The sequence below is a fragment of the Leptodactylus fuscus genome, chromosome 6, assembly GCF_031893055.1.
Source record: "Leptodactylus fuscus isolate aLepFus1 chromosome 6, aLepFus1.hap2, whole genome shotgun sequence".
In the NCBI taxonomy this organism is placed as follows: Eukaryota; Metazoa; Chordata; class Amphibia; order Anura; family Leptodactylidae; genus Leptodactylus; species Leptodactylus fuscus.
Window position 1 is genome coordinate 160,102,028 of NC_134270.1, and position 14,796 is coordinate 160,116,823.

Genomic DNA, 14,796 nt, shown 5'->3' on the forward strand with positions numbered 1-14,796 from the left:
GCAGAGGTCAGACACTTTTGTAATAGAGGTGACTGTCATTACATAAACCTAAGACTTTATGAGCTGTCGACAATGTGGGAGCGGGGACAGCAGAGGGTTAAGGGTTTACGTTAGACATTGTGATAGGCCTGTCTGAAAAGATACGTCTTTAGTTTGCGTTTGAAACTGTAGAAATTGGGAGTTAATCTGATTGTCTGGGGTAGAACATTCCAGAGAAGTGGTGCAGCTCGGGAGAAGTCTTGTATACGAGCGTGGGAGGTTCTGATAATAGAGGATGTAAGTGTTAGGTCATTGAGTGAGCAGAGAACACGGGTTGGGCGGTAGACAGAGATGAGGGAGGGAATGTAGGGAGGTGCAGCATTATGGAGAGTCTTGTGGAGGAGGGGGATAACTTTATATTTTATTCTATAATGAATAGGCAGCCAGTGTAACGACCGGCACAGACCAGAGGCATTGCTGTAGCGTCTAGCCTGATAGAAGATCAGTCTGAAGTGCGGTTGGTGAGGGGATCATTGCTATGGTAGGTGGTGGGATCAATGCCACCTGGGGCTTGGGCAGTAATTTCCTGACGGATCTTATCAATTTTATCATGGAAATAAGTGGCAAGGTCATCGGCACTAAGGTCTGTGAGGTAGCAGCCAATCCGGATTAGTTTCTTTCATGGGTGTGAAGTGTCTGTTTTCTACCTGTTAGAAGCCTATCGGATGCACCAAGCTTACAGACTTCTGTGCAGTGGCTCTTGTGCCATATAAGATGAGACTCCTGTGGCTGGCAGAGGGTCCTAACCCCCAAATAACTGCTTGTTCCTCTCCGCCTACAGGCCATCTCTGAGGCGATGGCTTCTGCCGATGCAGCAGCTGTAGCCATGTCCGTTGTGTAGACTGGTTTCCCTTATATGTTCTATGGGAGTGTCCTATATGGCCGCCTAAGCTATTGTAGCCCTGTGTTATTGCTACCCTGTACTGGGGAGAGGGATACTGACGCCCATCTGTCTTAATTAGATCAGAGCCGATGAGAATGAATCCTGACATGTAAGATAAGGGGGTAAAGCTGATGGGAATGATACCAGTGTTTATAATACCCCTGCACATTGCAGATATATTAGTACTGCAGCACCCACACAACCTCTGCCCACTGCAATGATAAAATTGCAGTTGTACCATCTGCCTTTGGGGGCAGAGAAGTGTCAGATAAAGCGGAAGTGGCTGGGAGATGCTGGCAAACAACGCCGAGTGCAGGGCGGAAGCCGTAGAGCCCACGTGAGGGTCAGATGACCCGCTTAGCCGGAAGCTGCGCCTGCGCGGTGAGTGGCGCCGAGGCTCCGCCCCCCGGTGTTGGTGAGAGTGTTCGGTGTGGGCGATAACAGCGTCCGCCGCCATGTTAATTACCGTGTACTGCGTCCGCCGCGACCTGACGGAGATCACCTTCTCCCTGGATGTGGATCAGGACTTCGAGTTGGAGAATTTCCGCGCCCTGTGTGAGCTGGAGAGCGGTATCCCGGCCGCAGAGTCCCTGGTGAGAGCGAGGGGGACCTGGGGGAGGGGAAGGGTATACAAAGGGTGCAATAGCGAGATATACCTGAGGAAGGGGGAGATATACAGAGGGGGGGTAATAGAGCTATATACCTGAGGAAGGGGGAGATATACACATGGGGGCAATAGAGCTATATACCTGAGGAAGGGGGAGATATACACATGGGGGCAATAGAGCTATATACCTGAGGAAGGGGGAGATATACACATGGGGGCAATAGAGCTATATACAAAGGGTAGAATAGAGGTATATACCTGAGGAAGGGGGAGATATACACATGGGGGCAATAGAGCTATATACCTGAGGAAGGGGGAGATATACAGAGGGGGTTAATAGCGAGATATACGTGAGGAAGGGGGAGATATACAAAGGGTAGAATAGAGGTATATACCTGAGGAAGGGGGAGATATACAGAGGGGGGTAATAGAGCTATATACCTGAGGAAGGGGGAGATATACAGAGGGGGGCAATAGAGATATATACCTGAGGAAGGGGGGATATACACATGGGGGCAATAGAGCTATATACCTGAGGAAGGGGGGATATACACATGGGGGCAATAGAGCTATATACCTGAGGAAGGGAGAGATATACAGAGGGTGGAATATAGATATATACCTGAGGAAGGGGGAGATATACATAGGGGGGCAATAGAGCTATATACCTGAGGAAGGGAGAGATATACAGAGGGTGGAATATAGATATATACCTGAGGAAGGGGGAGATATACAGAGGGGTGCAATAGCGAGATATACCTGAGGAAGGGGGAGATATACAGAGAGTGGATTAGAGATATATACCTGAGGAAGGGGGAGATATACAGAGGGAGTGGAATACAGATAACCTGAGGAAATGCAAGACCTATTCAGAAGGTCCAATGCAGATATATACAGACACTGTAATGTAAGTATACCTGAGGGGGCTATATACAAAGGGTGGAATAGAGATATATTACAGGGGGTGCAGATATCCCTGAAGGGAATATATACAGAGAGTGCAATGTAGATGGGCCTAAGTGTGATATACACAGGATATAATGCGAATACAAGGGGGATACACAGATCTATACTGAGGGTGGAATATAGATATCCTAAAGAACACAGAGAGACCTGAGGATATACTTAAGAAGGAGGGAGTAATACAGATGCCCCCTCCCGAGCCCCCTTCTTCCACAGGTATAATACAGCAACATCATAGAGGGGGTTGCCGGAGGAGGAGAGTGCAGAGCTTTGCAGGCATTGTGGGGGAAGGTATAGCTCTGGTTGCCATAAACAATGCCTTTGTTCCCATTCAAGACTGAGGCCACACGTTGCGGAAACACAGCATTTTATGTTGCAGATTTTTCTGCGGGTTTTTTTTTTTTTTTTTTCCAAAGCCCAGAGTGGATTGAGCAGAAGGGAGAAGTATAACAACCTCCTAAATATTCCCCATTTCTTTCACAGTCACTCTTGGCTTTGGCAAAAAAAAAAAAGCTGCATTTCCGCAACGTGAGGCCTTAACATGAGGCAGATTTCTAATGACCTGCATGTTTGCCATACTGCAGCCTGACTCCGGGGTCATGTGACGAATAATTCCACATTACTGTGCTCCCCAGGTCATGTGACGGGATAAGCCTCTGTGGCAGCGCCCCCTGGATCATGTGATAAAATAGACTGTAGATGCAGCGCTGAGTCACTATGGTGTTCTCATCTGTTTTCTGTGGAGGTTTTTCCTATCTTTAGTAGCCATTGACAAGTTCTTACCTGACATCGGTTCCAATTTTCATTAGTAAAATCATATTAGCCCAGATATGTTGCCCCTTAATACTCTGCACCTCTGTCCTGCCCCTCCTCAGTCTTGTGGATGCTCTGAGGCCCCGCCTCCTGCGATAGTGTGACTTGTCTGTATTGGGTGGTGGGACATGCAGGGACAAAGCAATTCGGGCTGCACCTTTATCTAGAATTTCCTGCCTGACGGGTAGAACATGAAGAGACGCAGTGCATGAGATGACGCCGCACCTGGAGCCTCAGAGCAGAAATCCACAGTGTAGCGCTCCATTACATGTTACATGGATTTACACACCCTTTACTTGCTGGACTACTGTTAGCACACACTGACAAGTAAACCACATACAGGTTTCAGTAGTTTACTCTTTGGGTGTGAATGGAGAAGACATTGAGCCATAGGCTTTCCTAATGTAGGGTCAGGTGTGAAATGTTTGGAATTGGAAATGGCGCTAAAGCTGCGATTGGGCTGAGAAATACGGTCCATGTGTCAGCCATGTTTTCCAGTCTGGCCACACCTTATATGTCTGGCCACACCTTATCCATGACACCAAGAGGCTCTGCCTCACCACCGCCACTATTATCTCTTACTGTTATCATATTTTCGGTGCATGACAGTAGCACAAGGGGAGGCATAAAAGATGTCTTACCACATGTCTGATTATCGTGCAGGACTCCCAGAAAGCTGGGTGGCTGCAGCTATGGGAAGGGGGGATTGTTAGATCTAATGTCACCCAGTGTACTTTGTCTTGTAGATCATCTATGCAGAGCAGCCGCTGACTGACAACCAGCGCTCGCTAGCCTCCTACGGCTTAAAGGATGGCGACGTGGTGGTCCTACGCCAGAAAGATCCTGCCGAGCCACGTCCAGCTGCAGCATTTCCTGGTAAGAAACTGAACCATAACTCAAATATATTTTTTAGCAGACTAAAGACTATGGGCTTATACTCCAGTTACATTCAGAGCTGCAGCACTGTACCGACAGACATTTATTTAGGTCTTATAATTGCAGCATGTTCTTTACGGGGGAGGGGCAGAGTGTCTGTGGCTCCAGTATTCACTCCATCTGTCACAGTGCAGCATGTCAGAGCACACACTATACAAACATTGCCAAAGGAGGGACATGAAGACCAGTGAAACAAAACAGTAGAACTGTGACTGCAGCTGTGGATGTGATTGGAGTAGAAGGGAAGAGGTAAACTGGAGATCAGTAAAGTGATACTGAGTTCCATGTGTATTCAGGTCGTGCAGGGCAGTCAGACCAGGGTGGTTGTTGCAGATGGGTTGTGGTTTGGGGGACCTCCTGCACTGGCTGTTCCTGCTGTGTCTGGATTGTCATGGTAGCTGATGGGCAAAGATCTATAGCTGCTACTGTGTGCCTTTAAAAGCAGCATTACACCTGTAGTCTGTCTTTGGAAATGCAATCTTTTGTTGCTTTATGTTGACTGTGGATGGGCTGTTTATGGAGCTTGTGCCACCCACTTGACCTATACCGAGAGCTCTGCCCATGTATAGTTTCCACAATACAGGTTGGCACTAGGTGACTCTTGTATCCTCTCCACAGGTTTGCCCCGGATAGATTTCAGTAGCATTGCTGTGCCCGGGACCTCCAGACCACAGGCTGCCCCTCCTCAACCCAGGGCTCCTGCTCCAGATTCCACCTCTTTTCCTCAGGGTCTGGATAACCCTGCTCTGCTGCGGGAGATGCTGCTGGCCAATCCACATGAGCTGTCACTTCTGAAAGAGCGGAATCCTCCCCTGGCAGAGGCGCTACTGAGTGGCGACCTGGGTATGTAGTGCTCCGTCTTCATGCTGCCAATGGATAACGATCGCAGCAGCTTCATCTGTCTTTCTTCTTTCCTGCAGAAAAATTCACCAAAGTTCTCCTGGAACAGCAGCAGGAACGAGCCCGGCGGGAGCAGGAGAGGATTCGACTCTTTTCTGCTGATCCATTTGACCTAGAAGCTCAGGCTAAAATAGAAGAAGACATAAGGTGCGGCTCTTAGTCAGGGATCCATGGTCTCTAGTATTGCCTTGCAGTGTTTGGCCACACTGCTGCTAATCTGTGATTACTTTGTTCAGTCCTGAACAGTCGGATTAATTGGCATGTTATCCATTGTAACGGTAGTGACTACAGCTCCCAGCATGCACTGAAGAAATCGAGTGATAATTTTGCCATAGGATGCTGATTGGTGAAGTAGAGGGGGTCAGAGATGCATATCTAATATACATCTGATTTTAGGGTTAGATTTACTTCTCCTTGTGCTCCAGAGTCACAGAATACTTTGTACTCTAGTGACACCCAGAGCTGCAGTCACAATTTGGTTCTCACATCCAGACCTGTAATGACAATGTAATTGAGGATTCAGGATGTAATTCAGGATTGACATCGTTGTACTGCCCTCGGCAGTGACTATACAGACAGACAGACTATACAGTGGTTTCCACATTGAATCATTGTGCTGGATGTGGCTGGAGGTTAGGACTTGATGTACCTTGGGATCAGTATGAATAAAGTTATGCAGTGCTATATGAAGGTCTTCTCTCTGTCACAGTCCTAAGAGGCAGTGGAGACCTCGTGGATGTGATTGTTTGGCCATTGTCCGTGACGCTTTCAGGCTGTGAGTGAATGTGACTTTTCTTCTTGCAGGCAGCAGAATATTGAAGAAAACATGACCATCGCCATGGAGGAGGCTCCGGAGAGTTTTGGCCAGGTGGTGATGCTCTACATTAACTGCAAAGTCAATGGGTACCCCGTGAAAGCCTTTGTAGACTCAGGTGAGCAGCACTCAACGCAGCGGTCATTGTGGGGTTCATACTGCAAGGGGGTCACTCTTCTCCGTCTCTTTCCTCACAGGAGCTCAGATGACTATAATGAGCCAGGCCTGTGCTGAGCGCTGTCATATCATGAGGCTGGTGGATAGGAGGTGGGCCGGAATTGCCAAGGGGGTTGGCACACAGAAGATCATCGGCAGAGTGCATCTGGGTGAGTCCTGCACAAATCTCGTGAGCTTTAAATGGCTGATTCAGTCTTACTGGATCTGGGTTCTGTCTGATGCAGATCCATCAGTGTTAACCACTGAGCCACCATGTTGCCCCTACAATGTTTAAGACTTATGCTTGCTGTCAATGAATGGGAGTTTTATTTACAACCAGAGGCTAGAATTGGGTCCTGACCTAGTCCAGCCAAAACTAGTTCAGTCAATCAGGACCCTAGACTAATACATTGTATTACATTGTGTTTAACTCACATCTATATTCATACATTGAAATAAACCCCTTTGTCGTGTGAACAGGAACGGACAGAAGTTTTTACAGTTGGAACAAATGTTTCTTTTCACTGACAGCAAATCATTAATTTTGGAAATGAAAGAAGTTTTTTTTGTAGTGGAAGTTCTTAAGTGCAATGCTCCCTGGGAAAAGTATGTAAAATATCTCATCTCCTGAAGGAAGAAAAGTGTTTCACTTGTTCCTAGGAAAGCCACAATACTGTAACAGCGCTGTCTTAAGACTGCAGTCAGGCTTATGAGACAGTCACGATGTGTTACATGTTGTGTTATCTGGGATGCCAGTTCTGCTTTCTTTGCTTAGTGGGTTATCTGGGTTGCAGATTCTGCTTTTTCTACAGGCTTGTTTATAAGGGTTACATGCATTATTATGTGATGTTGGTTCTGCTTAGTGATCTGACCATTTGTAAGATAAGTGTTTTGTGTGTTGCAGCTCAGGTGCAGATTGAGGGAGACTTCCTACCCTGCTCATTCTCTATATTGGAGGAACAGCCAATGGACATGCTACTTGGCCTGGACATGTTAAAGCGACATCAGGTATATACTTCACAGTGTTACACACAAGCATGGGGCCACAAATACCATCATGTGGTAAAAACCTCTGGGGAGATTTATGAAGGCTAGTGGAGGGTGTGCCTGATTTATGAGAAAGCTCACGCCTCATAGGAGTTCAGTGGCTGAATTGCAAAAGTTATCTTTTTAAAATATGTATTAAAAAAAAAATCTCATAGAAATATACACCTATATTCACCTCTGATTCCCATATTCCAGGTCACATATAGAATTTAGCATATATGCACATTATAGTGCATAACCAGTACTGGTCCTGAGATATATCCTGTATTATACTCCAGAGCTGCGCTCACTATTCTGCTGGTGCAGTCACTGTGTACATACATTACATTACCGTATATACTCGAGTATAAGTCGAATTTTTCAGCCCAGTTTTTGTACTGAAAAAGCCCCCCTCGGCTTATACTCGAGTCAGAAATTTATTTTTTTTATTTTTTTTTTTTTAGGAGGGTGAGGGCGGTTTATGACCAGCCACAATGTCAATGTATAGAATCTCCCATAAAATAGTGCAAAAATTTAAAAATAAATAAATAAAAGTTCTTAATCCCTCCTTTCCCTAGAATACGTACAAAAGTAGAAAATGACTGTGAAACACATACACATTAGGTATCCCTGTGTCTGACAGTGCCCTGTCTACTGAATATAGGGGATCTGCAGTGCTCCTCTTCCATCAGGAAGGGGTTAATAGGAGCACTTCAGATACCCTATATTCAGCCAGACTGAATTCCAAGTGGGGTAAAAAAAAAACAGTCCTCAAGCTCAGGGAAGGGGCAGACAGACAACCAAAACACCCCCTCCCCTTCCCCAGCATCTACTGCACCCAAAAACTACGACCATTTTAATTTTTGAAATTTTCCAGTAGCTGCTGCATTTCCCCCCTAGGCTTATACTCGAGTCAATAAGTTTTCCCAGTTTTTTGTGGTAAAATTAGGGGGGTCAGGTTATATTCGGGTCGGCTTATACTCGAGTATATACGGTACTTATCCTGTACTGATCCTAAGTTACATCCTGTATTATACTAAAGAGCTGCGCTCACTATTCTGCTGGTGCAGTCACTGTGTATATACATTACATTACTTATCCTGTACTGATCCTCAGTTACATCCTGTATTATACTCCAGAGCTGCACTCACTATTCTGCTGGTACAGTCACTGTGTACATACATTACACTACTTATCCTGTACTGATCCTGAGTTACATCCTGTATTATACTCCAGAGCTGTGCTCACTATTCTGCTGGTGCAGTCACTGTGTACATACATTACATTACTTATCCTGTACTGATCCTGAGTTATATCCTGTATTATACTCCAGAGTTGCACTCACTATTCTGCTGGTGCAGTCACTATGTACATACATTACATTACTTATCCTGTACTGATCCTCAGTTACATCCTGTATTATACTCCAGAGCTGCACTCACTATTCTGCTGGTACAGTCACTGTGTACATACATTAAATTGCTTATCCTGTACTGATCCTAAGTTACATCCTGTATTATACTCCAGAGCTGCACTCACTATTCTGCTGGTGCATTCACCGTGTACATACATTACATTACTCATCCTGTACTGATCCGGAGTTACATCCTGTATTATACTTCAGAGCTGCACTTACTCTTCACCTTCACAACTTATACCTCTCCCCATTCCCTGCTTGCTCACTATCTGCATTGCACTTCCTGTGTGCAGTTATATGATGTAGCATTGTTTTTACATCTGACTCTTTCTCTTCAGTATAATAGCTCTACTATATTGCTCACTGTGTCTGAAGCTGTATGCTTTAGTGGCATTCATGTTTTTGTGTGCAGTCAGAATGCTACTACTTTTCTTATGCTGATTGTGGGGTGTCCTGTAATCTTGTATCTCCTCTCAGTGCTCCATTGACCTGGAGAAGAATGTCTTAGTCATTGGCACTACAGGCACAAGGACTAGCTTCTTGCCTGAGGGTGAGCTTCCAGAGTGTGCACGACTGGCATATGGCCCTGGGACAGAAGACATACGCCCTGAGGACATTGCAGATCGGGAGTTAGCAGAAGTATTGCAGAAGTCTGCTGAGGAAGCAGGTATGCTGCATGTGTGTGCTCGATGCATGTGTACTCCATTATATGCTGTGTATGATGTCTGTATTATGTGCATGTGTTTTCTGTGGCATGCGGTGTGTGCTCGGATAACCAGAGACGAGACTACACATACATGACCACAGGAACATTTGTTGTGAATGTATGTTGGCAGGGTCTCTGCCTGCGTAACCTCATATTGTATTATTCATCCTTCCCTCAGTAAAGGGGATTTGTTATAAAAGTAATTCATGAAATAGAAAAGCCCCGTACCCTGTATACAGAATGTGGCCTGTGATATAAAAGAATGCTGGTTGACGTGTACACACAGACCCAGGGAGCAGCCAGAACAAAATTAATTCTTTACATCTCAGGTGATGGAACAGGGCAGAGGCAAGTCCTGTTTATATCAGCCTGTATTCAGAAGGGGCATCCTGGGGTTTTGTGACTAACTGCTTGTGGCTTATTGTGTTCTCTTAATACCCGTTTGCTGTTTTGTCTCCTAATCCTCACAGACCAGCGGAAACCATGATGCATGTGTGTGTAATCTGCTGCAGGAGGGGCCGTCCCGCAGGTAATCGAACAAGGAATAGAAATGATGGGGTCGGGGCAATACGGTGGCTCAGTGGTTAGCACTGTAGCCTTGCAGTGCTGGAGTCCTGGGTTTGAATCCCACCAGGAACAACATCTGCAAGGAGTTTGTATGTTCTCCCCGTGTTTGTGTGGATTTCCTCCCATACTACAAAGACATACTGATAGGAAAAAATGTACATTGTGCTCTCTATATGGGACTCACAATCTATATAAATAAAATAAAAATGATGGGGTTAAGTTTCGTATATTTTGAGGTAGTGCCAAGCCTTTACCAATAAGGACCTGACCTTATTGGCAAAGGCTCCTACCTATCATACTGAAGCTGACAAAACAATCCAGAACCTTTTCTGCACACAGAATGTGTGAAATAGACACCAGATGTCTCTGTGAAGGTTGTAAATATATGAATCACAAAACATTGTTATCCTTAAAACTAAATCCAGTAGAACTATTTATGTTCAAACTGAATATAATATTAGGTGACAAGGTGACGCCAGCAATATCTGGGTATAGCTATGATATGCCTCTTTTCCCAGGTTGAAATTAAAATCCTATGTCTATGCTTCCATCTTGTAATCCATTGTTTTCTGGGGAGACGTCTCACTCCATCTGATTTGAGCCGTATCCTTTTGGCTGGAGACAATGGGCATGGAAGTGTCTGGTGCCAAAGTGGTTGAGCATTTCAAAAGAGTCAATACAATAGACCAGAATAGACAATTCAAGAGGACATATCTAAGCAATGGTGGAAAAACCAGCTAGGCTGTCAGCGTGAACAGATAAAATTCAATCAACCCCCAGCCCCTCACACACCTAGTGGCTGGGGGTGGATGGAGTTCAGGACTAAGCCAAAGAGAGTGCCCATATGTATATACTGTAATACACGCATGGGATTGTGAAGATTGAAACTCCAAAAACATTCCTGTGTAGTATAAGCTTTTGACAGTGTACCAGACATCATGAGAAGGTTGCTGTGCTCAGATATAGGCCTGACCATGTGGACACAAGAAGATTCTACAGGGTTTCCCATGAGAGCATAGGAGGGCCTGGCACATCACAGGAGGCGGATACCCCGACCAACCAATCAGACTCATGATAGAGCTTGTTATTGTTTACTTTCTGTAAATGGATATAAAAAAAAAAAACCTGCACATGTGGAATCAAGGTCTCTTTATTTGTGCACTGCTGAGGCTAAGAGAGGAGCTTATACCAACTCTTGTGTGGTGTGAATTCTTCATTGCTAGCACTTAGTCTTTGTATTTGGCCAGCCATAGTCACTCAGTTACTGGACAGGAGACCACAAAGGCCCCTGTTTCTGACATCTCCATTGATATATGTCATGAAGAGGAAATGGCAGGATATAGTGTCAGGGCTGCTCTCTAGTGAATGGATAGGCTCCTTCTCAGTGATGTCACCGCTACTCTCTAGTGACTTTATAGGCTTATTCTCTGTAATGTCACCACTGCTCTCTAGTGACTTTATAGGCTTATTCTCTGTAATGTCACCAGTACTCTCTAGTGACTTTATAGGCTCCTTCTCAGTGATGTCACCACTGCTCTCTAGTGACTTTATAGGCTTATTCTCTGTAATGTCACCAGTACTCTCTAGTGACTTTATAGGCTTATTCTCTGTAATGTCACCACTGCTCTCTAGTGACTTTATAGGCTTATTCTCAGTGATGTCACCACTGCTCTCTAGTGACTTTATAGGCTTATTTTTGGGGATGTCACCACTGCTCTCTAGTGACTTTATAGGCTTATTCTCGGTGATGTCACCACTGCTCTCTAGTGACTGGATAGGCTCTTTCTCTGTAATGTCACCACTGCTCTCTAGTGACTGGATAGGCTTATTTTCGGGGATGTCACCACTGCTCTCTAGTGACTGGATATGCTTATTTTCGGGGATGTCACCACTGCTCTCTAGTGACTGGATAGGCTTATTTTCGGGGATGTCACCACTGCTCTCTAGTGACTGGATAGGCTCTTTCTCTGTAATGTCACCACTGCTCTCTAGTGACTTTATAGGCTTATTCTCGGGGATGTCACCGCTGCTCTCTAGTGAATGGATGGGTAGTCTTGGTAATAATACTGCTGCTCTCTAGTGACTTATCTATGCGTAGTGACTGTATAGGCTCATACTTATGTACAGTTTTCATGCGGACACTCTGAAATTAGTTTTTGAAGATGTTAAATACTGATTTCAAACAGATTTGCCAAACGCAGATGTGAACCGGGCCTAAGCTCATTGGGTGTGTTCTCCGTGATGTCACTGATATTCTCTGCTGAATGGATGGGCTGGGTTCTTGGGGTCCAGTGTATCGGGGTACATAGATTAATAATACCTTATAGGTTGAGCTGGTACTTTGCTAAAACATTAATTCTTGTTTTACTGCTTTCCAGACAAGGAATCTACCTCAGAGGCAGGTCCGTCACTGGTGCCACCGATGGATGGATCTACCCACGCTGTCCACAGTTCAGACAACATCCCCCTTGCTCATCCAGTGTCCACACCGTCCTCTGCCACAGAAGGTAGAGACGTTCCCCGAGCAGATGTTGCCTGCAGCAGTGATTTCCATACAGAAGGCAGTGGCCAAATGGGGGATGCATCCAATTCATTAGGAAATGCTGTTGCTGATGGCCAAAGCAGAGCAGAGTCTTCAGCTTCTCAATCATCTGTTGCTGAGAGGGGCCCGGGGCACTTGCTGGCTGCTACTGCTAAATCTGATGTTGCCTCCATTTCTGATGTTGGCTCGGTGGCTTATGAGGAATCGGTGTGGGAGCCTCATCCAGGGGACGCACCTCCTCCTTCTACAGAAGCCCCTGTGGAAGATGGAGGGCAAGAAGTGACTGATACTCCTTGTGCAGTTTCTGAAGACATGATGGAATTGGACACAGAGATGATTTCTAATCTTGATAGATGCAGCCCTGGGGTGAACGTCACTAGTGTCCAGGATTCTGAGTGCCAACAAGTGTCTTCTAGTGACATCCCCACTATTCCTGAGGAGTCCAGAGATGTGGACATTGTGACGAAGCAAGATTGCCCAAAGCTACCAAGCATCTTGAGTCAGGATGGAGAGGAAAGCTGCTTTTCCTTGGCCGCTGCCTTGAAGGAACTTCATAAGTTACTGATCATCAGTGGACAAAGCACTGCTCGGGCTGGAGAGGATACTGGAGCTTTGAGCTGTGAGGCTGATCTTGCTGATGTTGTTCAGGGCAGTCATCGGGAATCCAGCCAAAATGGGGACCTGGCCAACAATCTTCATCAGGATAATGGAACAAGTGGACAAGTCACTGAGGAATCATCTGGGTGTAATGAGGCAGACAACCCAGAGGACTCCTTCCAGGGTTCCTTAAGTAATGACTATCCTAATGACTGCATAGAGTTGTCTGCTGTAATGGAATCGGCTCCTGATCAGCACCCGCCTGGCACTGTGTTGAATCATGACGTGGTCACTGGTGTGGTGAGTAACTCCAGTGACCTAGGATCAGGGAATGAACAGCTTCCAGGACTGGGCAATGAACCTACCGGAGTGGTCTGTGAATGGAGCGCCTCTGTGCAGCCATCAGATGCCCCCTCAACCTCTGCTGTAGAGCGCATTGTAGGTGCAGGCTTCACTGTGCAGGATGCCCTTGTTGCCCTGGAAAGAGCTGATGGGAACGTGGAGCTGGCATTGCTTGCTTTACTTGCCAGGAATATTGTCGTCCCCTCATAATTTATTGCATCTGTACCGCCATTGGACATTGTATGAGAACTTGCCTCTTGTCCTCCATGTGCAGAAGATGGACAGGACCTGCTTTATGTGGCTGGCGGCCTGCGACCTCGTCTTGTTTCTGCAGCGGTTGCCCTGAATGTCCTCCTGTGGGCGAGATCCTGATAGGACTGTGCAACATCATTGAGGTCGTCCTGCACTTTGCGCCTCCCAAAGCCATGAAAGCAATTTTGTTTGTTTTAACCCCAGGGTCTTCTAGGCTGTGTCTGTGCTGTAGGGTCAGACTTTCTAGAAATCTGAGAGCCATAATGAATGCAATTTTCTATCTTTTTTTGCCTTTACTGTATTTTACTGTTTCACTGTGGCTGCTTTTTGCTGCTGGGAAAGGGTTTGCAGCCTCGTCGCCACCGTTCTAACGTCCTGACTGTGGCACTGAAGCCAAATATTCCCTAAATTCTCCCTTTTTCATAGTTTATGCTAATATTAGATATATCACATTAAATTGTTTTCTACTCCAGTCACATCTAGAGCTGCTTGCACAATTCTGCATGTTTAATGTCATCGGGTACAAAAACTTACAAGCTACCAGGTTCAGCTCTGTTGTTGTGCATTTGGGAAATGTAGTGTTTATATTGCTGGCCTTGACCATCAAACCATGGGCCTATATTTGCCTCAGAACCTTATTTTAAAGGTTTCATATAGAACCTCATTTTACCTCAGATCCTCATTTTACAGGTTACAAACAGATGCAATGTACATAAACCACAATAAACCCTATATTGATTGGAGTTACATCCTGTATTATACTTCAGAGCTGCACTCACTATTCTGCTGGTACAGTCACTGTGTACATACATTACATTACTTATCCTGTACTGATCCTGAGTTACATCCTGTATTATACTCCAGAGCTGCGCTCACTATTCTGCTGGTACAGTCACTGTGTACATACATTACATTACTTATCCTGTACTGATCCTGAGTTACATCCTGTATTATACTCCAGAGCTGCACTCACTATTCTGCTGGTACAGTCACTGTGTACATACATTACAATACTTATGCTGTACTGATCCTGAGTTACATCCTGTATTATACTCCAGAGCTGCACTCACTATTCTGCTGGTACAGTCACTGTGTACATACATTACATTACTTATCCTGTACTGATCCTGAGTTACATCCTGTATTATACGCCAGAGCTGCGCTCACTATTCTGCTGGTACAGTCACTGTGTACATACATTACATTACTTATCCTGTACTGATCCTGAGTTACATT

General features: G+C 45.5%; 1 protein-coding gene across 2 annotated transcripts; it reads left to right on the plus strand.

The window, feature by feature from the left end:
- Positions 1 to 1,321: 1,321 nt before the first annotated feature.
- On the plus strand, positions 1,322 to 14,515 carry LOC142208920 (protein DDI1 homolog 2). Of its 2 annotated transcripts, XM_075277793.1 has the most exons (10): positions 1,322 to 1,515; positions 4,052 to 4,181; positions 4,860 to 5,084; positions 5,162 to 5,288; positions 5,946 to 6,073; positions 6,153 to 6,281; positions 7,016 to 7,119; positions 9,032 to 9,221; positions 9,731 to 9,789; positions 12,206 to 12,350. In XM_075277793.1, the coding sequence occupies exons 1-9, from the start codon at positions 1,378 to 1,380 to the stop codon at positions 9,745 to 9,747; spliced, it is 1,188 nt and encodes a 395-aa protein (XP_075133894.1). In that variant the 5' UTR covers positions 1,322 to 1,377; the 3' UTR covers positions 9,748 to 9,789; positions 12,206 to 12,350. The 2 variants fall into 2 exon arrangements, with proteins under 2 accessions (XP_075133894.1, XP_075133893.1); XM_075277792.1 differs by lacking the exon at positions 9,731 to 9,789 and having other exon boundaries at positions 12,206 to 14,515.
- The last annotated feature ends 281 nt before the right edge of the window (positions 14,516 to 14,796 follow it).

Excerpts from the sequence above, each read along its gene's own strand:
- LOC142208920 (XM_075277792.1), top strand. The coding sequence starts at position 1,378 with ATGTTAATTACCGTGTACTGCGTCCGCCGCGACCTGACGGAGATCACC. Across the intron at positions 5,289-5,945 it reads AAAATAGAAGAAGACATAAG|GCAGCAGAATATTGAAGAAA; the intron begins GTGCGGCTCTTA and ends TTCTTCTTGCAG. Across the intron at positions 6,282-7,015 it reads CATCGGCAGAGTGCATCTGG|CTCAGGTGCAGATTGAGGGA; the intron begins GTGAGTCCTGCA and ends TGTGTGTTGCAG.